The following is a 27310-nucleotide window of genomic DNA, read 5'->3' as shown; positions in this document are numbered from 1 at the left end:
AGACCTCTCCAGAATATTAGTCATTCATCTCCAGTTTTGTCAACAATTCTCCCTCAATTATTATTTTTCTGTAAATAGTTTTGTAAATGGCATACAGTAAATACTTGTATAGGATGTGAAAAAGCTCCAAATGTACATAATAGGACATCACATTTTCCCCATAATAGAAAACCAAAAGCAAAGAACCTTAGGCACAGCCAGAACCAAAAATGGCAAAACCAATGGGTCATGAGAAAGGTCCCATTGGGTACCGAAACATTGAGTCAATAGAGTTCACTTTTTTTCATATAGAAGTGCACCCTACCTTTACCCTTATTTTGTATTTTGTTTTGTACATGCCCTGTTCTGATTTTATATATACAGTATATAGAGATCAACCCCGTTATAGTGCCATCCGCTACAATGCGGTCTCAGCGGGGCTCTGTGTTTTGTTTACGCGATCCCGGTTCTAACGCGGTCTCATTATGTGGACCCCGAGTACCGTGTTATATCGGGGTTCAGCTGTGTGTATATATATATATATATATATATATATATATATAGTCAGATAAGGCAGTTGGCACTCCAATAGGTGCTGGTAAGCCACAGGTGCACGTCCCATATAGAGAATGTAGTTATACGTTACCGTTCCAAGGATTGGTAAACAAGAGACAGCACTCAATGTTGAAAATCAAAGTGTATTAGTGAAAGCAAAAATACATCCAGAAACCCAACGTTTCGGTCCTACAGAATGGGACCTTCCTCAGGGGGATACAAAAAAAAAAAACTTTGCTATATATATATATATACTCATATTCTTGAAAGATTTAATAATGCAATCATAATATTCTTATCTTATGTTGCGCTGTCAGTGTACACCGTACTTCTCTGTAGAGTGACTTGTCCAAGGTCACAAGTAGAGGTGACACTGGTTTTCAAACCAGGTTCCCCAATTTCAAAGTGAGTGACGTTACCACTGAGCTACTCCTTGTAATGCTATGAGGAAACCATATTTGAATGTTCTCTGTTATATGTTCTTTAACACTTTTAATATTCAGTTTAATCTCCTTCTCAAAACAGCTGTGTTCTGTGATTTCTACAACCGTCAAGGACAGTGCGAGTGGCACTACAAAGCATGTGGTGCTCCATGCATGAAGACCTGCAAGAACCCCAGTGGAACATGCTACCACAATCTTCCAGGCTTAGAAGGTAATAAATGCGATCCACTGTAAATACATCTATTACCAAGGACGAGACCTTAGCCACTGACCATGCTGTGCAAGCATTACTGTTGAATTCTAATGTATGTATAGATTAATACATGGGCATATGGAGAAGAGGTTTGTGAGGATTTACCATTTCTGTACACTCTCTTACATCTACGAACAATTGTATTGTTGGCCAAAAGGCATTACGACATAAGATGAATATTCATTAAATCCCTAAAAAGAACATCCTATAAAAAGGCTTGGGAGAACTCTTTTGACAGTAGCTTTCTTATGGTCCTTATTCTTAATCTGATCTATATAAGAATGGAAATCAGTAGTACTGTAGTTGTCCTTCTACCATCTCATTTTCACGGCCATTCATAATCAGAGAACAAATACTTTGCATGTGTGCTTTAATTCAAATGGTTGGTGGTACTACAAACATAACTTGTACAACTCTATGCCTTCTGTATGCAGGTTGCTACCCTAACTGCCCAGTGAACAGACCTTTCCTTGATGAAGACACAATGCAGTGTGTGTCAGCTTGCAACTGTTATGATGGATCCGGCAAAATGTACTTGCCTGGACAGGAGATGCCTAATGAAGAGACTACTTCTTGTAGGACGTGGTAAGAAAAGATTCTGCAGGGCATCATGATAACGATGCAGATACATACTTGACCTCCTACAACACATTAAGCAAAAGCCAGTAATTAAACCCATGGCCCATCAAATTTCACAACTCTTATGAAGGTTTCCTTATAACACTAGAAGCACAAAGTAGAAAATGTTTTCTTTCTATTTCATTATAATGGTAACTAAGATTAAGGGGAACTTTAACTAACCTGACTGAAATGTCTTTGTAATAAGTGGTGAAATTCCTTTCTTCTTGTTTTTCAAATACTGTAGATCCCTTTTTCTGGATTGAAAAAAAAAAATGAGTCCCTATCCCTCTTTATTCATAATCATCTAGCTACGATCTTGTTTTTCGTAAGACCTGTAATGTTAGCAACGTACAGATAGCATAATCTTTTCGAACATTGTGATACATTCGTGACATGAGCTCTGACAATGTCTCACTTGGAGCACGGATGGTAACCTCTGGAATTGTATTTCCTTATTTAAGTTTTACTTCTTCCATTGGTGAACATGTTGATGTTTCAGATCTACAAATATAAATTTAAAATGATTTATATCCATACACGTTATTTTTTTGATTTTTTTTAGCACTTGCACCAAAGAGGGCATGACATGCAAAACCCTTACAGGTAAGAGATCACAACAGTTCTGGATATGATACTATACTTCTTTTCAAACTCTATACATAGATGTGTGGATGATTCCTAGTATACTGTACATTGGTGTACATATTTCTTTGCTGTTCTCAAAGTGCAATAAGTAATTGAATAGAACCCATACAAATGCCTGTGAGGGTTACTCAATTAGGTGGTGATAATCATAATGGTCATGATGGTCAACCTTGCACAGTGCTTTAGCACGACTTTTCCTTATTAGTACACCAAGTTTGCAAACATCCAAAAAATCCATTCAGGGAACCAGAAAACTCACTGTGGCTTTGTGTGTTCTCTACCATTCGTGAATTTCCCATTCACGAGTCTCCAAGGAATTCACTTACTCATCACTATCTATCTTAAACCCCATTTCCCTAATTATATTCTGAGTTTAGTAGGTGTTCGTTTTAATACATTCATTCAAGAAGATGCTCTGGGGAGTAGTGTCCCTCCTTACATGTGAACGTCATGTAATGTATGACTTACTCAGATCTTATACCTTCTATTGTGTACGATACATGTGAATGATAACATGGGTCTCAGGGTTTATTCCTTTATTTCGGAAATTTGACAAGGAAACAAATTGAAAATCCACATGGACTGCAGGGCAGTTAGAAAGCAGCAATGTTCTGCATTTGCCAACTCACTGCTTTGCTTTTCTGGCTATGTTTTCCAACTGGAAGTTTAATTGTACTGAGATTAGAACATTGACTATTAGAGTGTCCATTAACTAATTGAATGTTCTGCATGAGTACTACAGAGGTAGCAGAAGTGCTGATGCCCATTATTGCACGATAATGCGTTATCATGCTGTTATTTTATACGCTCGGGTTATCTTTTAACTTGAGCCACTTTATCTCCCATAAATGTTGGAATGATGTGAGTTGCAGTGTAGACAGTTGTCTTTAAATCAGTAGCCAGTTTGACGGAAGTCTATAAGAGATACAGATGTACTGTAGTAGCCTTTATTACTCTCGCTATCGCGATAATGAGTTACTGCCGACACAAGTCGCTGAGCGTTATTGTGCGATTTGCAATTCAATTCAATGTAGCTGTGTGTTGCAAAACCGTGTAATTTTGAGAACTAATCCTGCTATAGCAAAAGCAGTAACGACTGGAACATCTGTAGACCACAAACAAGGGTGACAGTTAGAGCCTTAACAAATGTTATTCTGAATGTATGCCTCAGCACTATAGATAATGGGAAATGTTTATGTGGGTCAAGAGGAAGCCACTATTGTCAGGGGTTATATCACCACCATCTGAGTTTCCATCTCTTAAGCTACAGTACGTATATAAAAAAAGCAGCTGGTAATTAGTATATTGGTCACTAACATCTCCATTCTTCTGCAGACTGTTGCCTTTATAACAAGAAGATGTATAAGAACAGGGAAACAATTTATACTACCACTGATGGTATTGGAGGCTGTATCAAAGCATACTGCAATTATGCACACATTGCGAGAATAATCACGGATTGTTCAACAAAAAGTCCTACGACAATTCCTTCCACAACATTCAGCTTCTTTACCAGCCCGCCTGTTACAGTGCCCATAACTTCCCCCATCAGCACTCAAACCAGTGCAACAGTCACATCAGGTACGGTAAATATCTGCTTTTCCCTAAAACGTGTTATAAAAGATATAGAAATATCAATTAGATGAGGCGCATTCTTCTGCAAAAACTGCAAATGTCATTTATATACGAGAGTGCAAAAAGACAGACTGCAATGAAAAAGAGAATCACCTTTTCAGTGTCTCTGAAATAGCATAGAGAATTGATCCTGGAGAAGTATAGATTTGGGAGTTCTCATCATACTTATTGAGAGACCGAGAAAGAGAGAGGGATACTGTATATAACTGTTTAATGAACACACCGAGATGGGTTTCCAAGTAATATCGCAGTTTTTTGCATGAAATCTAAAGTCTCAGTTTAAAGAACAGAACCATAAAAAGAACAGAATGAAACGGATACATACATACAATACTTCTGCTAGCTTACCTTCATAACTTACTTTAAGCACCACTGACATTGTTTGCTTTTGATTATCAGAAAATGAAAGAAAATACAGTGGGAAGTATTTGTATTAGTGACAAACATAATGATATTGAAATCATAGTTGATGTACTAATATATACCCATAGAGGTTTGGTGAACATAAAATAAACAGGTTATACATCTCAAATTCTCAGATCTTTTCATGTATTCATTATACTGTATGTCTGTTGTGAATTTACCATTTTTTTTAAATGACTCATTTATACACAGATAAAAAAATCGGAGACAGGTAAACTAGAATGAACTAACTCACTTAAGAAAACTGAATATTTATTGAACAACTCAAACAATTCTCTTTATTTTTCAGTGTGTGCAGAGTGTGTTTGGTCCGATTGGTATGATGTGAGCTATCCAAAATTTGGAAATGACAAAGGGGATTTTGAAACCTTTGAAAATATCAGGAAAAATGGATATACCGTTTGTGATACTCCTCGAACTGTACAGTGCAGAGCAAAGGAATTTCCTGATGAAAAATTTGAAGATTTAGACCAAGATGTAACATGCAGCAAAGATATCGGTCTAATTTGTCACAACAGCAATAACTTTCCAATCTGTTACAATTATCAGATAAAGATTGAATGCTGTCACTCACATAAGGAATGCACAACAACAGAGATACAAGCTACTCCGACTTCAGCAACTCCTTCAACGTCATTATCAAACACTCCCACCACATTGTCAATCACTATATCTACAATCACACCATCAGTAACGCCAGAGACTGTAACTACAACTCCAGAAATACACTCTGTACCAACAGAATCAACTACAAGCCCGTCAACAAGTACTGCATCCACATCAGTGACATCAACTTCTGAACCGTACCTCCCCACATCAACCCCACCAACTACACCAGGTTCGCCATCCACTACTTCTTCAACAAGTTCAACAATAACATCAGAGATTTCTACTTCAATCACACCATCAGTAATGACAGAGACTGTAACTACAACTCCAGAAATACAGTCTGTACCAACAGAATCAACTACAAGCCCTTCAACAAGTACTCCATCCACATCAGTGACATCAACTTCTGAACTGCAACCCCCAACATCAACCACACCAACTACAGAAGTTACCCTCATCACTACTTCTTCACCAAGTTCAACAACATCAACAATTTCTACCTTCATCACACAATCACAAACACCAGAGACTGTAACTACAACTCCAGAAATACAGTCTGTACCAACAGAATCAACCACAAGCCCTTCAACAAGTACTCCATCCACATCAGTGACATCAACTTCTGAACCGCAACCACCAATATCAACCACACCAACTACAGAAGTTACCCTCATCACTACTTCTTCACCAAGTTCAACAACAACATCAGACATTTCTACCTCTATCACATCATCACAAATGCCAGAGGTTACAAAGCCGACTCCAAAAATATACTCTCTACCAACAGTATCAACTACTACTCCATCTGCAACAGTGACAACGCTCCCTTCCTCATCAACCACACCAACTACACCAGTCACCCCCTCTACTACTTCTTCAACAAGTTGTGCATATAAAATGCAATGTCATTGGACAAGCTGGTTTGATACCCATGCACCTACGTTTGGCTTTTCGGGAGGAGAGACAGAAAGCCTGGTAGGAATAAAAGCAAAAGGATATCAGATCTGTACGCAAAAGGAAATCGAAAACAAAATACAGTGTGCAGCTGTAGAATTTTCAGGTTCGAGCAGTGATGAAGAAATACAAATTTACAAGTGTGACCTGAATAGTGGACTGGTTTGTAACAATAAAGATCAGAAAGGCTGGTTTAAACAGTGTCATAACTATAGGATGAGAATCGAGTGTTGTTCTAAATATTGTGAACCAACAACACTACCACCGACCATTTCTACCTCTATCAAACCAGCACAAACAACAATAACTCGTGCACCGTATTCCTTCTCATCAACCACACATTCTACACCAGTTACCCCCTCCACTACTTCTTCAACAAGTTGTGCATATAAAATGCAATGTCATTGGACAAGCTGGTTTGATACAAATAAACCTACATTTGGCTATTGGGGTGGAGAGACAGAAAGCCTGGTAGGAATAAAAGCAAGAGGATATCAGATCTGTACGCAAAAGGAAATTGAAAACAAAATACAGTGCGAAGCTGTAGAAGTTTCAGGTTCAAGCAGTGAAGAGGAAATACAAATTTACAAATGTGACCTGAATAGTGGACTGGCTTGTAACAATAAAGATCAGAAAGGGTGGTTCAAACAGTGTCATAACTATAGGATGAGAATCGAGTGTTGTTCTAAATATTGTGAATCAACAACAACAAAGACAATTTCTACCTCTATCGTACCATCAAAAACGCCAGTGACTGTAACTACAACTCAGAAAATATACTCTTTACCAACAGTATCAACTTCTGCACCACACACCCCAACATCAACTACACCAACTACACCAGTTACCCCCTCCACTACTTCTTTAACAAGTTCAACAATAACATCAGAGATTTCTACTTCAATCACACCATCAGTAATGACAGAGACTGTAACTACAACTCCAGAAATACAGTCTGTACCAACAGAATCAACTACAAGCCCTTCAACAAGTACTCCATCCACATCAGTGACATCAACTTCTGAACCGCAACCACCAATATCAACCACACCAACTACAGAAGTTACCCTCATCACTACTTCTTCACCAAGTTCAACAACATCAACAATTTCTACCTTTATCACACAATCACAAACACCAGAGACTGTAACTACAACTCCAGAAATACAGTCTGTACCAACAGAATCAACCACAAGCCCTTCAACAAGTACTCCATCCACATCAGTGACATCAACTTCTGAACCGCAACCACCAATATCAACCACACCAACTACAGAAGTTACCCTCATCACTACTTCTTCACCAAGTTCAACAACAACATCAGACATTTCTACCTCTATCACATCATCACAAATGCCAGAGGTTACAAAGCCGACTCCAAAAATATACTCTCTACCAACAGTATCAACTACTACTCCATCTGCAACAGTGACAACGCTCCCTTCCTCATCAACCACACCAACTACACCAGTCACCCCCTCTACTACTTCTTCAACAAGTTGTGCATATAAAATGCAATGTCATTGGACAAGCTGGTTTGATACCCATGCACCTACGTTTGGCTTTTCGGGAGGAGAGACAGAAAGCCTGGTAGGAATAAAAGCAAAAGGATATCAGATCTGTACGCAAAAGGAAATCGAAAACAAAATACAGTGTGCAGCTGTAGAATTTTCAGGTTCGAGCAGTGATGAAGAAATACAAATTTACAAGTGTGACCTGAATAGTGGACTGGTTTGTAACAATAAAGATCAGAAAGGCTGGTTTAAACAGTGTCATAACTATAGGATGAGAATCGAGTGTTGTTCTAAATATTGTGAACCAACAACACTACCACCGACCATTTCTACCTCTATCAAACCAGCACAAACAACAATAACTCGTGCACCGTATTCCTTCTCATCAACCACACATTCTACACCAATTACCCCCTCCACTACTTCTTCAACAAGTTGTGCATATAAAATGCAATGTCATTGGACAAGCTGGTTTGATACAAATAAACCTACATTTGGCTATTGGGGTGGAGAGACAGAAAGCCTGGTAGGAATAAAAGCAAGAGGATATCAGATCTGTACGCAAAAGGAAATTGAAAACAAAATACAGTGCGAAGCTGTAGAAGTTTCAGGTTCAAGCAGTGAAGAGGAAATACAAATTTACAAATGTGACCTGAATAGTGGACTGGCTTGTAACAATAAAGATCAGAAAGGGTGGTTCAAACAGTGTCATAACTATAGGATGAGAATCGAGTGTTGTTCTAAATATTGTGAATCAACAACAACAAAGACAATTTCTACCTCTATCGTACCATCAAAAACGCCAGTGACTGTAACTACAACTCAGAAAATATACTCTTTACCAACAGAATCAACTTCTGCACCACACACCCCAAAATCAACTACACCAACTACACCAGTTACCCCCTCCACTACTTCTTTAACAAGTTTAACAACAACATCAACGATTTCTACCTCTATCACACAATCACAAATGCCAGAGACTGTAACTACAACTCCAGAAATACACTCTGTAACAACAGAATCAACTACAAGCCCTTCAACAAGTACTCCATCCACATCAGTGACATCAACTTCTGAACCGCAATCCCCAACATCAACCACACAAACAACACAAGTTACCCTCTTCACTACTTCTTCACCAAGTTCAACAACATCAACGATTTCTACCTCTATCACACAATCACAAACGCCAGAGACTGTAACTACAACTCCAGAAATACAGTCTGTACCAACAGAATCAACTACAAGCCCTTCAACAAGTACTCCATCCACATTAGTGACTTCAACTTCTGAAACGCAACCACCAACATCAACTGCCCCAGTTACCCTCTCCACAACTTCTTCACTAAGTTCAACAACATCAACGATTTCTACCTCTATCACACAATCACAAACGCCAGAGACTGTAACTAAAACTCCAGAAATACACTCTCTACCAACAGTATCAACTTCAAGCTCTTCAACAAGTACTCCATCCACAACAAAGACATCAACTTTTGGACCTCATCCCCCCTCATCAACCACACCAACTACACCAGTTACCCCCTCTACTACTTCTTCAACAAGTTGTGCATATAAAATGCAATGCCATTGGACAAGCTGGTTTGATACCCATAAACCTACATTTGGCTTTTGGGGTGTAGAGGAAGAAAGTCTGAAAGCAATCAAATTAAGAGGATATCAAATCTGTACACAAAAGGAAATTGAAAACAAAATACAGTGCGAAGCTGTAGAAGCTTCAGGTTCGAGCAGTGATGAAGAAATACAAATTTACAAATGTGACCTGAATAGTGGACTGGTATGTAACAATAAAGATCAGAAAGGGTGGATCAAACAGTGCTCTAACTATAGGATGAGAATCGAGTGTTGTTCTAAATATTGTGAACCAACAACACTACCACCGACCATTTCTACCTCTATCAAACCATCACAAACAACAATAACTCCTGCACCGTATTCCTCCTCATCAACCACACATTCTACACCAATTACCCCCTCCACTACTTCTTCGACAAGTTGTGCATATAAAATGCAATGTCATTGGACAAACTGGTTTGATACCAATAAACCTACATTTGGCTATTGGGGAGGAGAGACAGAAAGCCTGGTAGGAATAAAAGCAAGAGGATATCAGATCTGTACGCAAAAGGAAATTGAAAACAAAATACAGTGCGAAGCTGTAGAAGTTTCAGGTTCAAGCAGTGAAGAGGAAATACAAATTTACAAATGTGACCTGAATAGTGGACTGGCTTGTAACAATAAAGATCAGAAAGGGTGGTTCAAACAGTGTCATAACTATAGGATGAGAATCGAATGTTGTTCTAAATATTGTGAACCAACAACAACAACACCGACCATTTCTACCTCTATCAAACCATCGCAAACAACAATAACTCCTGCACCATATTCCTCCTCATCAACCACACATTCTACACCAATTACCCCCTCCACTACTTCTTCAACAAGTTGTGTATATAAGATGCAATGTCATTGGACGAGCTGGTTTGATACCCATAAACCAACATTTGGCTATTGGGGTGTCGAGGAAGAAAGCCTGAGAGCAATCAAAGCAAGAGGGTATCAGATCTGTACGCAAAAGGAAATTGAAAATAAAATACAGTGCGAAGCTGTAGAATATCAAGGTTCAAGCAGTGAAGAACAAAAACAAATTTACAAATGTGACCTGGATAGTGGACTGGTCTGTAACAATAAAGACCAGAAAGGTTGGTTACAAAAGTGTTCTAACTATAGGATTAGAATCGAGTGTTGTTCTAAATATTGTGAACCAACAACAACACCGACCATTTCTACCTCAATCATACCATCAAAAACGCCAGTGACTGTAACTACAACTCAGAAAATATACTCTTTACCAACAGTATCAACTTCTGAACCACATCCCGCAACATCAACCACACCAACTACACCAGTTACCCTTTCCACTACTTCTTTAACAAGTTCAACAACAACATCAACAATTTCTACCTCTATCACACAATCACAAACACCAGAGTCTGTAACTACAACTCCAGAAATACAGTCTGTACCAACAGAATCAACTACAAGCCCTTCAACAAGTACTCCATCCACATCAGTGACATCAACTTCTGAACCGCAACCATCAATATCAACCACACCAACTACAGAAGTTACCCTCATCACTACTTCTTCACCAAGTTCAACAACATCAATGATTTCTACCTCTATCACACAATCACAAACACCAGAGACTGTAACTACAACTCCAGAAATACAGTCTGTACCAACAGAATCAACCACAAGCCCTCCAACAAGTACTCCACCCACATCAGTGACATCAACTTCTGAACCGCAACCACCAGTATCAACCACACCAACTACAGAAGTTACCCTCATCACTACTTCTTCACCAAGTTCAACAACATCAACGATTTCTACCTCTATCACACAATCACAAACACCAGAGACTGTAACTACAACTCCAGAAATACAGTCTGTACCAACAGAATCAACCGCAAGCCCTACAACAAGTACTCCATCCACATCAGTGACATCAACTTCTGAACCGCAACCACCAATATCAACCACACCAACTACAGAAGTTACCCTCATCACTACTTCTTCACCAATTTCAACAACATCAACGATTTCTACCTCTATCACACAATCACAAACACCAGAGACTGTAACTACAACTCCAGAAATACAGTCTGTACCAACAGAATCAACCACAAGCCCTTCAACAAGTACTCCATCCACATCAGTGACATCAACTTCTGAACCGCAACCACCAATATCAACCACACCAACTACAGAAGTTACCCTCATCACTACTTCTTCACCAAGTTCAACATCAACGATTTCTACCTCTATCACACAATCACAAACGCCAGAGACTGTAACTAAAACTCCAGAAATACACTCTCTACCAACAGTATCAACTTCAAGCTCTTCAACAAGTACTTCATCCACAACAAAGACATCAACTTTTGGACCGCATCCCCCCTCATCAACCACACCAACTACACCAGTTACCCCCTCTACTACTTCTTCAACAAGTTGTGCATATAAAATGCAATGCCATTGGACAAGCTGGTTTGATACCCATAAACCTACGTTTGGCTTTTGGGGTGTAGAGGAAGAAAGCCTGAAAGCAATCAAATTAAGAGGATATCAAATCTGTACACAAAAGGAAATTGAAAACAAAATACAGTGCGAAGCTGTAGAAGCTTCAGGTTCGAGCAGTGATGAAGAAATACAAATTTACAAATGTGACCTGAATAGTGGACTGGTATGTAACAATAAAGATCAGAAAGGATGGTTCAAACAGTGTTCTAACTATAGGATGAGAATCGAGTGTTGTTCTAAATATTGTGAACCAACAACACTACCACCGACCATTTCTACCTCTATCAAACCATCACAAACAACAATAACTCCTGCACCGTATTCCTCCTCATCAACCACACATTCTACACCAGTTACCCCCTCCACTACTTCTTCGACAAGTTGTGCATATAAAATGCAATGTCATTGGACAAACTGGTTTGATACCAATAAACCTACATTTGGCTATTGGGGAGGAGAGACAGAAAGCCTTGTAGGAATAAAAGCGAGAGGATATCAGATCTGTACGCAAAAGGAAATTGAAAACAAAATACAGTGCGAAGCTGTAGAAGTTTCAGGTTCAAGCAGTGAAGAGGAAATACAAATTTACAAATGTGACCTGAATAGTGGACTGGCTTGTAACAATAAAGATCAGAAAGGGTGGTTCAAACAGTGTCATAACTATAGGATGAGAATCGAGTGTTGTTCTAAATATTGTGAACCAACAACAACACAGACCATTTCTACCTCTATCATACCATCAAAAACGCCAGTGACTGTAACTACAACTCAGAAAATATACTCTTTACCAACAGTATCAACTTCTGCACCACACACCCCCACATCAACCACACAAACTACTCCAGTTACCCCCTCCACTACTTCTTTAACAAGTTCAGCCACAACATCAACGATTTCTACCTCTATCACACAATCACAAACGCTAGAGACTGTAACTAAAACTCCAGAAATATACTCTCTACCAACAGTATCAACTTCAAGCTCTTCAACAAGTACTCCATCCACATCAGTGACATCAACTTCTGAACCGCAACCCCCTTCATCAACCACCCCAACTACCCCAGTTACCCTCTCCACTACTTCTTCAAAAAGTTCAACAACATCAACGATTTCTACCTCTATCACACCATCACACACGCCAGAGACTGTTACTAAAACTCCAGAAATACACTCTCTACCAACAGTATCAACTTCAAGCTCTTCAACAAGTACTCAATCCACAACAAAGACATCAACTTTTGGACCGCATCCCCCTTCATCAACCACCCCAACTACACCAGTTACCCCCTCTACTACTTCTTCAACAAGTTGTGCATATAAAATGCAATGTCATTGGACAAGCTGGTTTGATACCCATAAACCTACGTTTGGCTTTTGGGGTGTAGAGGAAGAAAGCCTGAAAGCAGTCAAATTAAGAGGATATCAGATCTGTACACAAAAGGAAATTGAAAACAAAATACAGTGCGAAGCTGTAGAAGAAGTTTCAGGTTCCAGCAGTGATGAAGAAATACAAATTTACAAATGTGACCTGAATAGTGGATTGGTTTGTAACAATAAAGATCAGAAAGGGTGGTTCAAACAGTGTTCTAACTATAGGATGAGAATCGAGTGTTGTTCTAAATATTGTGAACCAACAACAACAACACCGACTATTTCTACCTCTATCAAACCAGCACAAACAACAATAACTCCTGCACCATATTCCTCCTCATCAACCACACATTCTACACCAATTACCCCCTCCACTACTTCTTCAACAAGTTGTGCATATAAGATGCAATGTCATTGGACAAGCTGGTTTGATACCCATAAACCAACATTTGGCTATTGGGGTGTCGAGGAAGAAAGCCTGCGAGCAATCAAAGCAAGAGGATATCAGATCTGTACGCAAAAGGAAATTGAAAATAAAATACAGTGCGAAGCTGTAGAATATCAAGGTTCAAGCAGTGAAGAACAAAAACAAATTTACAAATGTGACCTGGATAGTGGACTGGTCTGTAACAATAAAGACCAGAAAGGTTGGTTACAAAAGTGTTCTAACTATAGGATTAGAATCGAGTGTTGTTCTAAATATTGTGAACCAACAACAACACCGACCATTTCTACCTCTATCATACCATCAAAAACGCCAGTGACTGTAACTACAACTCAGAAAATATACTCTTTACCAACAGTATCAACTTCTGAACCACATCCCGCAACATCAACCACACCAACTACACCAGTTACCCCCTCCACTACTTCTTTAACAAGTTCAACAACAACATCAACAATTTCTACCTCTATCACACAATCACAAACACCAGAGACTGCAACTACAACTCCAGAAATACAGTCTGTACCAACAGAATCAACCACAAGCCCTTCAACAAGTACTCCATCCACATCAGTGACATCAACTTCTGAACTGCAACCCCCAACATCAACCACACCAACTACAGAAGTTACCCTCATCACTACTTCTTCACCAAGTTCAACAACATCAACAATTTCTACCTTTATCACACAATCACAAACACCAGAGACTGTAACTACAACTCCAGAAATACAGTCTGTACCAACAGAATCAACCACAAGCCCTTCAACAAGTACTCCATCCACATCAGTGACATCAACTTCTGAACCGCAACCCCCAACATCAACCACACCAACTACACAGGTTACCCTCTTCACTACTTCTTCACCAAGTTCAACAACATCAACGATTTCTACCTCTATCACACAATCACAAACGCCAGAGACTGTAACTACAACTCCAGAAATACAGTCTGTACCAACAGAATCAACTACAACCCCTTCAACAAGTATTCCATTCACATCAGTGTCATCAGCTTCTGAACCGCAACCCCCAACATCAACTACACCAGTTACCCTCTCCACAACTTCTTCACTAAGTTCAACAACATCAACGATTTCTACCTCTATCACACAATCACAAATGCCAGAGACTGTAACTAAAACTCCAGAAATACACTCTCTACCAACAGTATCAACTTCAAGCTCTTCAACAAGTACTCCATCCACAACAAAGACATCAACTTTTGGACCACATCCCCCCTCATCAACCACACCAACTACACCAGTTACCCCCTCTTCTACTCCTTCAACAAGTTGTGCATATAAAATGCAATGTCATTGGTCAAGCTGGTTTGATACCAATAAACCTACATTTGGCTTTTGGGGTGGAGAGACAGAAAGCCTGGTAGCAATAAAAGCAAGAGGATATCAGATCTGTACGCAAAAGGAAATCGAAAACAAAATACAGTGCGAAGCTGTAGAAGTTGCAGATTCAAGCAGTGATGAAGAAATACAGACTTACAAATGTGACCTGAATAGTGGACTGGCTTGTAACAATAAAGATCAGAAAGGCTGGTTCAAACAGTGTCATAACTATAGGATGAGAATCGAGTGTTGTTCTAAATATTGTGAACCAACAACACCACCACCGACCATTTCTACCTCTACCAAACCATCACAAACAACAATAACTCCTGCACCATATTCCTCCTCATCAACCACACATTCTACACCAGTTACCCCCTCCACTACTTCTTCGACAAGCTGTGCATATAAAATGCAATGTCATTGGACAAGCTGGTTTGATACCAATAAACCTACGTTTGGCTTTTGGGGCGGAGAGACAGAAAGCCTGGTAGGAATAAAAGCAAGAGGGTATCAGATCTGTACGCAAAAGGAAATCGAAAACAAAATAGAGTGCGAAGCTGTAGATTATTCAGGTTCAAGCAGTGAAGAACAAAGAGAAATTTACAAATGTGACCTGAATAGTGGACTGGTTTGTAACAATAAAGATCAGAAAGGATGGTTCCAAAAGTGTTCTAACTATAGGATGAGAATTGAGTGTTGTTCTAAATATTGTGAACCAACAACAACACCGACCATTTCTACCTCTATCAAACCATCACAAACAACAATAACTCCTGCACCGTATTCCTCCTTATCAACCACACATTCTACACCAGTTTCCCCCTCCACTACTTCTTCGACAAGTTGTGCATATAAAATGCAATGTCATTGGACAAGCTGGTTTGATACCAATAAACCTACATTTGGCTATTGGGGAGGAGAGACAGAAAGCCTGGTAGGAATAAAAGCAAGAGGATATCAGATCTGTACGCAAAAGGAAATCGAAAACAAAATTGAATGCGAAGCTATAGAAGTTTCAGGTTCAAGCAGTGAAGATGAAATACAAATTTACAAATGTGACCTGAATAGTGGACTGGCTTGTAACAATAAAGATCAGAAAGGGTGGTTCAAACAGTGTCATAACTATAGGATGAGAATCGAGTGTTGTTCTAAATATTGCGAACCAACAACAACACAGACCATTTCTACCTCTATCATACCATCAAAAACGCCAGTGACTGTAACTACAACTCAGAAAATATACTCTTTACCAACAGTATCAACAACTCCAGGAACTCCTTCAATTTCCACATCAACTACAACACCTATTTCACCAACACCTTCCACCAGCCTTCCAATTACATCTCCCTCCCATCCATTGACCACCACTTCTGGAACAACCTTTTCTACTACTATCACATCCTCCACAATTGTCACAGTTACGTCAACTTCTGGAACAACTACTTCTCCAATATCTACCACTCCAATCATTACATCATTCACATCATCTACTGATAGTACTATACCATTATCTACAACGATTTCCACATCTGAGAGCACAAAGACCACTACATCTGGATCCACCATCATGTCAACATCCTCACATACCATATCACCAACTACGGAATCAATGATCAGCAGCTCAACATCATGCTTCTGCAGAGTAAATGAAACCTTATTTACTCCAGGTGAGTTAAAACATTTTTCCATTGTGACATTCATACGAGATTATGTTTATATATTACGTGTGATATAGAAAAATGGAGGAATGGCATTTTGGGATTTTAAATTCAAAGACGATCTATTCAGCGAAGCATGACTGACATTTCAGCTATTAGAACAGCCTTTACTCAGAACAATGGCATGGTGCTGTGACAGCTGAAACGTCGGTCATGTTTGGCGACAAATTCGTCTTTGAATGTTAAAACGGAAAGTGCCCATCCTTCATCTTTTGCATTCTGCATGTCCAGGACAATTACAGAAAAGACCATGGATTTAGAGCACCGGCATTTATGTATTTAACCTCTGTTGTTTTATCTAGGAATGATAAAATATCCAGGTTTTTGTTTGTTTATTACATATAACATATTTCGGCCAACACATGTCCTTCTTGGAAATACACAGCCATTCGTGGTCTTAGCTTCCCTAAAAACACCTTATAATGCTCATATAGACCTGGGCATGAAAATACCCAAATACAGTACTATATATTTATTAATATTAAACCTGTATATTTAAAATATATAGATAAATATTTTATGTAACATATACTGTACAATACAATCAAGTTTAGAATACATGTTGCTTGGATATCAGGGGAGACTTAAGCTTTATTCCACGACATCTTATATTATCCCTCTAATTTCTCTTCTTGCCCTACTTTAAGCTGTTACAACTCTTCCTATTGATCCATAAAATCTCTCCTTCTCAGTCACCTACAATCCTTATTGCTGTATGTAATCACACCTTTTAATGAAACCCCAACGGCTTCTATTGATCCAATATAGACTTTGTTTTAGATATTTAGGCACTTAGAGATGAAATACAATAATTGGCACCCCTTGCTGTATGAATACAAATACTATGTATAAAAACAAACATTGAAAACTATATGGGAGGTTATGTGTTAAGAATAGTTTTTTAAAAGTGAATTGAAAGTGTGCATTGCGACATAAAGCCAGTTTCTCCCCACAAATTATTAGCAGCATATTTTGTTATGTAATTATTCATGTTCTTACATTGGGCGCATATTTTCTTATTCTTTGTACCGTCTACATTAACTTCAGTTAGAAGAAGCAGAGTAGCACATGAATGCTAGTCTCCTTCTTCTAACGACACATCTGGATTTCTCCAGCTTTCTTTAGCACTCATGGTAGTATACCCCAGCATGGCTTGAGTGCTCCTTCTCCAGTACACTACGAAGAGTCCATTGGGTTCATACATAAGAACGCTCTAAGAATTGTTGGTGTCTACTTATCTGCAAGGAAAAGTTGACAGACGATTTCAATAGATTTATGGTGCACAAGAGTGGCATGTGCTCACAATTTTCTTATAGATATCAGTTGCATACAGTATGTGCACCACAGACAACATCCAAGCATCACGACAAAATGCCTTTAGCGTCACTTCATACATACTGTAGGTCCCATGGTGAGTAGTCACTAAAGAAAGGAAAGGATAGAAGTCAATATATGCCACATGCAGAGAGGATACTAAAATTGGTAATCTCATACTGTACAATGCAAATGTTCTTTGTTGAAAAAAGTTAAGGGTATATACTATGCAGTAAAATCTGATCAATATTATTGGTAGTTAATACATTTGAATCCCTGACAATGATATAGCATGGCTACAAATCAGGTCTGGTGGCCTGTTAGTCTTTTCGCACCTAAACAAGAATACCATCCAATATGACAATATTTACACCTAATTGATAGCAAGTGAAAGTGACACAGTATGAGTGCTCAATGCCTGCTGTGTGACAATGGGGGTAAGACAGGTGTAGGGAATCTGCGTGAGATGACAATGTACTCATAAGTGTTCTGTATCATTATTATAATATGACAATAGCAAATGTGTCTCAGATTATTATTTGTTAGAGTGAGCCAATCATGGTGAATCTAACAACAGTTTTTTCTCTTATTCGCAAATGTGAATGTCGGAGCCTCATTAATTATTTTCTTGTGCCCCAGGTGACATTATCTACAAAACCGCAGACATTGATGGCTGTGAATATTATGCAAAATGTAGCAATGTGTGCACACCTGAAAGGTTTGTGGGTCAATGTGTTACACCAACTCCCACCACCTCATCTTCAACGGAGTCCACTATTAGTAGTCCTTCAACGACCCCATCCACCTCGCTTTATACAACTTCAATTGAGTCAAGTCCAACACCATCAACAGCTGTTCCAGTAACCGGCAGTCCAAGTGAGTATGAATTTACAGGGTGTATTCAGTGCCAGCACAAGGTGGTAAAGTAGTATTATTTAGATTCAGGGACCTTAAAGAATGATTCATTCTGCAGGGTTATATTACAATGCAATGACATCTTCTAACTTCTTCCTACGTACTGTATAACTCCTATTGTAAACTGACACAAAATTGGAGAAAAATAGCTGGATACCTTGATGCTTTAGAACTTAAAATGAAAATAAGGCTCTTTGCATTCCTATTTCTTGCCAAATTGACTTGATACATAGTTTACAATATTTCTAAGTATGAGTTCGCCAGCAGAACTGCCCAATTAAAAGTTAAGATCAACCTGCTGTCACATTGGGACACATAATATATATTTACATTTTAGTACAATTGATTAGTTGCCAACTATGATGTATACATACTGTAAAATATATATATATATATATATATATATATATATATATATATATATATATATATATATATATACTGTATATATATTGGTAAAGAAATAAATAGACAGCGCCTGTGATACCATACACCCAAATTGCTGCAACCCTGGTCCTGATTGATAAAATGCCACACCCTGCACAGATACCTATATGCAAAAATTATATATAAAAGTGACAAAATGGGCAAATGAAAAAATGATATAAAATATAACCATACAAATAAACAAAATTTCTAAATTGTTAACATAAAAAAATAATAAAAAGTTCAAAAAATGTCTGTTAAAAAATGAAAAATAATAATAAAATGTCCTGGAACTGTGTAAAAAACCTTAAAGGAAAATTGTGGTCCGGGCAGCTTCATTCTTGGGGTCAACAACCTCCCAAACGATACCTATTAGAAAAAAAGAGAAAGAAAAGGCGCCCGATCCATGTGTAAAATCCAATAATAAAAGTTTAATTTACCACGAACATAGACAATTGCACACTCACACTTTGACAGTGTATTAAAAGCGTTTTATGGGACAAGCCCATGCACCAAACAGATGTCAGACCGCAGCAAGTTCCTTCCGTTCCATCTAGCTGTGCAAACCGCAAGGCTTCACTGCTGCTGGTGTCACCGTCTCAGCGTCTCTCCGGCAACCCGAATGAGCAACTTGCAGTTCCTGATCAGCACGGCCCGGCACGGCTCTTTCTCAGATGAGATGACAGGGAACTCCTGTACTGGTGTCTGTGTTTAGGCGTCTGGACTGCTCCACCACCGTAGTTCCTATACCACGTGACCCGACGCGTTTCTTCCGACTCGGTGGATTTCATCAGGGGATATATATTTACATTTTAGTACAATTTATTAGCTGCCAACTATGATGTATACATACATACTGTAATATATATATATATATATATATATATATATATATATATATATATATATATATATATATATATATATATATTTATATATATATATATATATATTTGCCAGATACAGGTAGCTAAATAAAAGTATGCCATTGATACTCCAACACTTTGTAGTTGAAAGGTTCAGGGTATTAAACTCTTTTTTATTTATTTGAATATTCTATAGCCTGTGGGCCGTGTGTGTGCCAGATGCCAAAATGTGGATCCGGCTATCGTGTGGTTTCCTTCCTGCCACCAGGAGCCTGCTGTGCCAACATTACATGTGGTAAGTGCCATTTCACGGACATACTCTGCCTCTTAGCAGTTAGCAGTCATGCAAAGGTGCAAGATGAGTCATGAATATATATTCCATATCTGATAGAAGCCAATTCTTACAGTGTTACCTATTATCCTTCAATAGGATTCCTTCTAGCTAATACATGAGTCCCTATTGTAGACTGAATGAAAAAGCACTGCCAATACCAATCTCCCTTAATGCTTCAGTACCTGTTGCACATTAGTTTGATGTGGAATCTCTAGCATTTAAATAATCTTTTATAAAGAAAGAGCAGAATATACTGAATAAGTTATATGAAAACAAAGTTTAAAGGGTACACTATTATTTCATCTACTGTATGAAGACCTCTTAAGACCCATTAAATGGTAGCACAACTTCCAACAGTTCAACATGGAAATAAGCAAAAAAAAATAAGTGGTTGTATCCTACCTTGTCTTTTTTATCAACAGTGCCTGACTCTGTGTGCGTGGTTGGAAATGATGTATACCAGGTAAAATACTGCTATTATACACCTTTTTATACCTACTCACCTGAGCTGGAGACTACTATGTATAATTAGTTCATAATGCTCTGGCAACGGCAATGAAGATCCCAAATAAAGATAGATGTCTTCTTTTGGTGGGATATTCTATTACTATTATTGGTATATTTTTTCTCAGCTAGAGGACTTTAATTTGCACGTCTTTTATGGACTATAATGTTAAAGGTGGTGGTGAATTAATGTGTTACCCCATTCTTTCTCCTCAGCGTGGATCAATCATCCCTCAACCCAAGGATGCCTGTCAGACGTGTGAATGCTCCCACAATATGGACATGGAATCCGAGTTCTATGCTGTAAAATGCCAGCCAATTGTGTGTGAGAAGACCTGCAAGGAAGTAAGTTCTCTCCCTGCGGTAAAACCTTTTCCATGAGAATCTTTTATATTCCATGCTGCTTTTTTAGCTGAAGACCACGTGTGGATTCAGCCCTGTTCTATACGCCCTGCGCACAGTTGGTACTAGACCAGTTCTAAACTTGTCAATATCGGCTATCAATGAAAAAGGAACCAATACTCCCTTTTTATAAATGTAGATGCTTTATGCCAAGTCATAACAAGCTTTAGGGAACTCCATATATACAGTACAACTACACCTGTTCTGTATTGCTTAAATAAGGTTTCTGTTGTCAGTGAAGATACTGTACCTCAGATACAGCAGATGTTGCACAGGAGACAGCATTATGATATGTCTGATGTAATTGATAATTACATAGTTCAAATTCAAATATTTGAACGACATAATTTTGGCACCAATTACAGCTGCAGCGGCATGTATTCAAAAAAAACACGGCGCCGATTTCGTGTTCTCTGCTGTACTCCACGCAGCATGAACGTGGCCAATCGCCCCAGGCACCCGCGCTTATCGCAATTGCTTTGTTGAATTTCATGGATTCTGTTTCTTTGGGTGCAATGAAATGAATGAATTGCAATGTGTACAGTACTGTGCTACTGTGTCAATTTAAGGTGTTTAAAAACCAGACTCGCGTCTTAAGGCGGAAAGGTTGGAAGACATCCTGCGTCATGACATCGGTATTCCGATGTACACAACGCGTGATTTGTTTAAAAAACGGCCGCTGCAGCTGTTCATCTCTTGCTCATCTGACATTTTTAAATGAGCAGATCGTTTTGTATACTGTATGTTCTCACCACGATCTACTCTTATCTCTAACTTTTACCCTAGGGTTATGTATACAGGGAGAAGACAGGGCAATGCTGTGGTGAGTGTGTGGCCAAACAATGCACCATGAAGGGAGAGAAAAACACAGAAGTAGACATTAAGGTAACTGTTAAACAAGATGTGTCAAACTGTATCAGGCTCAGGGCATGAGCCTCAACTAAAAAAAATGTATGGGACACTGTATTTTAACAATGCTCTATTCAACTCTCGCAAACACAAAACTTCCATTATTTCTTCACTGTTTTATATATTATTGGCGTATCACCTCCAACATGTCAGATGCCTTATATCCTTGGAGTCTCTTAAATTCTATTTCACAGCGCCTTATATCACATACTGTAGTTACTTCACAATGCGGCAGTCACACTTTGTGGGCTAGGGTTGCCAGGTGTTCAGTATTGAACTGGACTGTCCTGAATTTGGACACTGTCCAGTAAAAAAATAGATTTAATAGTGGACATGTATGTGTCCGGTATTACCTCTCCGGACATAGTGACCTGACCGGCTTGGGGGGGCCATGGGATTTCCCCAAGCAAGGAGAGAGCAGGGCTGTTTCTAGAAAGCTGGGCAGCTTCCTGCCCAGCAGCTCCTCATCGACTGCTGCTGGGTAATGCAACCAATCAGGAGGAGGTGTCAGGAGCCTGGGGGTGGGATCAAGGAGAGAAGGAAACACCATGGAGAGGTGAGGGTTTGTGTATGTGTCTCGAGCGTGTCGCACCTTTCACCATTGTGTCCAGTATTTTTGGGGAAGCCACTTGGCAACCCTAATTGTCACAGACTTCATATTATCTCATTCTCTGGACTACTTTGAGGTCCGATCATTTCCACCTTGGAGATTTAATTTAGATACTGGAAGATTCATAATCCTGTCTTCATTCTGTAGATTGGGGATACTTATCGTCCCAAGGGAAGCACTTGCAGCTACTATGAATGTAACGAAGAAAATGGCAAGCCCATCCTGACCAAGGTGAAGAAGGTTTGCCAGGATCTGGACATCGCCAAGTGTGACCTGGTATGTTATACACTCAGTCACTTAACATTGTCTGACCATGTAATGCTTATGATGTACTATATTATGTTATTTACCATTGCATTGCACTTTTGGAATAACCTTAACACTTTGTACCTAGTAGACAATTAAGGGACAGACTTGGTTTGATACAGATGAATTTGCCGCTTCATAACAGTGGTAGTATTTTAAGCTCAAACTCCTTGTCTGTTTTAGAGTACACTTAAATATGATGAGGACGGCTGCTGTCAGACATGCACACCTAAATCAGGTAAGAAGGGTATACGGGGTAGACAAGAGTCTATCATCACCGGGACTGTATGGCTCAGGAAACTTGGGTACTATATGGATTAGTGAACTAGTGGGCTTAATGGTTCAGGAGGTATGCAAAGGGATATTAAAAATGGCATCTCTAAGACAGAACAACTGAACAGAATTGGGCAGCCATACATACTATAGCATAGGGCTTCTTAATATGTAATTAAGGGAATGGGCATGGAAAACCAGAGCATGTTGACCCTGGGATAGAACATCACTTGGGGATGTAACTTGTGATACATCTAGAGAAGACCAGCGCTAGACAAAAGTGATGTGACTCAGAACATAGTACACCTCCAGGACATAGCTTAGTGAATGGGTGCCGGTAGATCCTAGAAAGTCCAGGGAACTGATTGTGGAATGAAAGTTCCTCTTTGATTAATACTTTTTTTTTAAATATATAAATTAAAGTAATAGAAAAACCGACGGTCATAGAAAATTGCGGTGTTCGAAAGAATGTGACAGTCCTGAGACAAGATGACTGCGAGCTGGCGGTGGAACTCTCATACTGCGGAGGCCCCTGTATGGGATCTTCCATGTAAGTCAATTATTCACCTATTCACTGTCAGAGGGGGCTGTACTACACTGGTACTTCATTTACAGCATTGCTACAAGCCCAACATACTCACATACTGGATTCCAAATAATGTGATCATACAGGGCTTTTAAACTCATATCATTAGATCCAAGCTTCAATGATTAATAAGTACGGGATCTAAACAATCTCTACACCTTTAGACAGTAAGAGATTTAAAAATAATTCTGATATACAAAACAGTTAATACTGTAGATTTACAAGCATAATAATAATAGTAATAGGCTAATTAACAAAAGCATAGCATAGAACAACAACGGCATATACTGTAGCAGCCCACTATGTATAATGTTAAACTTTCAATTAAGTATGGGCACGTTCTTGTGTTTGAAATCTGAATTCCATGGATGAAATATTTGATTTGAATTCCGAGCAGTTTGAGAATTCGAAGTTCGAGTCAAACTTTGGAAATAATTTTTGAATCAAAGTGAATATCAAGCCAAAACCCACAAAAAGCTCAACTTTGTTCCCCTCCTTTTTTTTTTTTTAAATCAAAGTGTAGTATCCACACAGTATGTTTTACAGAACTCATTCACCACTTCTGTAACCTTTCTGTAACCTTTACATTGCTCTAATGATATGTCTTGTATAGCATGAGTCTTGGCATGCCAGAGACCCTTGTAGCGTACCAGGTATGTCATAGACATTTCCTTATTTTCTAGGAAGATGATTGTGGGTTGACCATTCTGATGAAGCAGCCAGCTTGATAAAAACAGCAGTGGATCCCCCTCCACTTTTGTTTCTGGCTTCCGGAAGTGCTAGAGATCCCATGGTGCTCTGGTGCTGCTGGATCCCTGGCACTGTAAAGCTTTAAGACTTGTGAGATTTTTAAAGCTCATGTTCTAAATCCACTTATGACAACATGTCATAACTGTCCATTAGGGAGACACATTACCTGTGAAAGTACCTAGTTTTCTTCAAGACCAATAATGGTGACTTCAACCCTACACTAATATCTAAACAAATATCTGACACATGCTTTATTTTCCCAGGTATTCAATGACTTCGAACAGCATTGACCATAAGTGTACTTGCTGCACGGATCTAGAGGTGGGACAGAAGAGTGTCCAATTGCTGTGCACCAATGGACAACGCAAGAGCTACACTTACACTGATGTGATAAGATGTGGCTGCGCTGGGGCCATCTGTACCCTTGAGAAGAACTACTAACAATTGTCCAAATATTTCAGGGAAAGTCAGAAGAGAAACTAGAGCTATGAGAGCAGAGAGCTAGCCATCTTCTGTGAATATCCATTGTTCCCTACCCAAATCTTTATATTATAATTTTAGAAACTAAATGAGTAGAATTTCACATGAGTTCTCCTATTCCTTCTTGGCTCTAAATTGCAAATGTGTAGTGGTGACCAAAGCTCTCAAATTGCCCAATGGCAAGTCCCATGAAATAGCTTAAGGCTTTTAGGGATATAACTCTAAGATGTATGTAATCATGCCAGATTTTGGTGCAGATGGATCTACTACTATGATAAGCGATGGATGGAGACCCTTTATTAGTGTTACTTTTATGTTCCTCTGTTAGTCCTATTATTTAATGTAGATTTTAATAAACTTCAAAGTTCAAAGCAATAACCAGCAAATGTACTACTTTGTTCATTGTGACTGCATGGAGAGGCGTTGGGTGGGAAATTTAAGAGATGGTGTGCTTATATAGGAAATAATATCAGTCCCGTACATGGAGGGTAATCTACTCATTACAACAAAATAAAAAGACAGAGGAGGGTAAATATCATCTACCGTTCCAGTCACATGGCCACAACATTTAACAATAGATATATATTTCATAACCTCATCCAATACTTATGATACTTTTTCAAGACTTATTGCACTACACTTTTAAACACTACTTTTGAACTTCTTAATATTTACAATTCTGCTTGGATGTGACCATACAGTACTTGAATTGTTTGATCCCACCACAGTATTAAATAAATATTACAAAGTTTAAAATGAGTGTAATTGTTGGGTAATCTTGTCACATAAAAGTTCTACATCAGAGGTCACATTTATACATGTATGTGCAATGTAGAAGCCTACAACATGCCATCGAGACTCTGTAAAACATAGAGAGACCGCGCACATTTACCCTTATGGAAACAGAGCTGTGAGTCACTGATCTGCTCTCCGAGATCGGGTTCTGCAATGCATTGAGTAGTGCTATGCAAGGCCTTGTGTGGTGCGATTTCAGAGAGAAGAGCAGTGACTAACAGCTTTCCCACAGTGGAGGTGTGGGTACACAGTCTCTTGTGGGGTGGACCCTCCAGTTAGTATGAGAATGTATGTGTATGTATGTATAGTATATGTATCCATGTAAAAATATTATAAAACAATTAGAGTGGAGCTCAATTTGTTGTGACTGAATACAAATATGAATTGCGCAGCTAATAAGTGTAATGGTGTCTAGAACCACCACATACAATATAAAACACAAAATGCGTGATCCAGGTGTATATCGCAAATACATGCAGGCTGTGAGTGATCACAATAGTGAACAGAAGTGGTGTATATATATATATATATAAACTAGTGACAATCACAATGCAGTGAAAAATAGAAAACATATCAGTGCAAATAACCAGTTCACTTCTGGTTTGCTGCCTCTCAAAATTGTTGGCTCCGCAACACAGATCAAAAGGAAAAGGAAAAAAGAGAGCGCACAACCACTCGTAGTATAGATAAAGGATGGATAGTTTATCACTTCTTCTGAGACCTTAAGTCACATATATTACAGACAGTACCTAAAGAACATGATGCTTAGAGGTAGAAAACATTCTTCTAGCAAAACCTTTTACAATCTCCCCAAAATACATAAAAACAAAACACACCCACCAGGTCACCCCATCGTTTCAGGAGTGGGTAACCTCAATGAACATGCAAGCTCATATGTGGACGATGTCCTCAGACCATTTGTGGTGGCACTGCCCTCCTATCTAAGTGACACCAAAGATGTCGTACAAAGATTAGAAGGAGTAATTATCAGCAGTGACACTATCCTAGTGAGCCTGGATGTTGAAGGCCAGTATACGAGCATACACCATCAATACAGTCTTAAGGCTGTCTCTCACTTTCTTAAAATTAGGGGACAGCTATATGCCATCTCACAACATGTTTGTGATTAATCTATTGGAATTCGTACTCATGAAAAAATAGTTCCTTTTTGGAAACAAAATCTATCACCAAACCCAGGGCACGGCCATGGGCACCA

General features: G+C 38.9%; 2 protein-coding genes across 2 annotated transcripts in view; both read left to right on the top strand.

Annotated features, from left to right (window-relative positions):
* LOC142463855 (uncharacterized) overlaps window positions 1-18867 on the top strand; it is a 34792-nt gene extending 15925 nt beyond the window's left edge. The window contains exons 25-30 of the mRNA XM_075566668.1: window positions 1060-1188; window positions 1665-1815; window positions 2414-2454; window positions 3832-4077; window positions 4844-16573; window positions 18578-18867. Of these exons, the coding sequence (XP_075422783.1) occupies window positions 1060-1188; window positions 1665-1815; window positions 2414-2454; window positions 3832-4077; window positions 4844-16573; window positions 18578-18867 (12587 nt within the window). The remainder of the gene's footprint in view (window positions 1-1059; window positions 1189-1664; window positions 1816-2413; window positions 2455-3831; window positions 4078-4843; window positions 16574-18577) is intronic.
* A 1480-nt stretch (window positions 18868-20347) lies between these two features.
* LOC142463959 (intestinal mucin-like protein) lies at window positions 20348-25668 on the top strand. Its single transcript, XM_075566876.1, has 8 exons — window positions 20348-20440; window positions 20902-20942; window positions 21200-21328; window positions 22172-22270; window positions 23052-23180; window positions 23394-23448; window positions 23907-24033; window positions 25083-25668. The coding sequence occupies exons 1-8, from the start codon at window positions 20365-20367 to the stop codon at window positions 25258-25260; spliced, it is 834 nt and encodes a 277-aa protein (XP_075422991.1). The 5' UTR covers window positions 20348-20364; the 3' UTR covers window positions 25261-25668.
* Window positions 25669-27310: the final 1642 nt, after the last annotated feature.

This window comes from Ascaphus truei, chromosome 12 (genome assembly GCF_040206685.1).
Source record: "Ascaphus truei isolate aAscTru1 chromosome 12, aAscTru1.hap1, whole genome shotgun sequence".
NCBI classification, from domain to species: Eukaryota; Metazoa; Chordata; class Amphibia; order Anura; family Ascaphidae; genus Ascaphus; species Ascaphus truei.
This window is presented reverse-complemented; position numbering and strand designations above follow the sequence as displayed.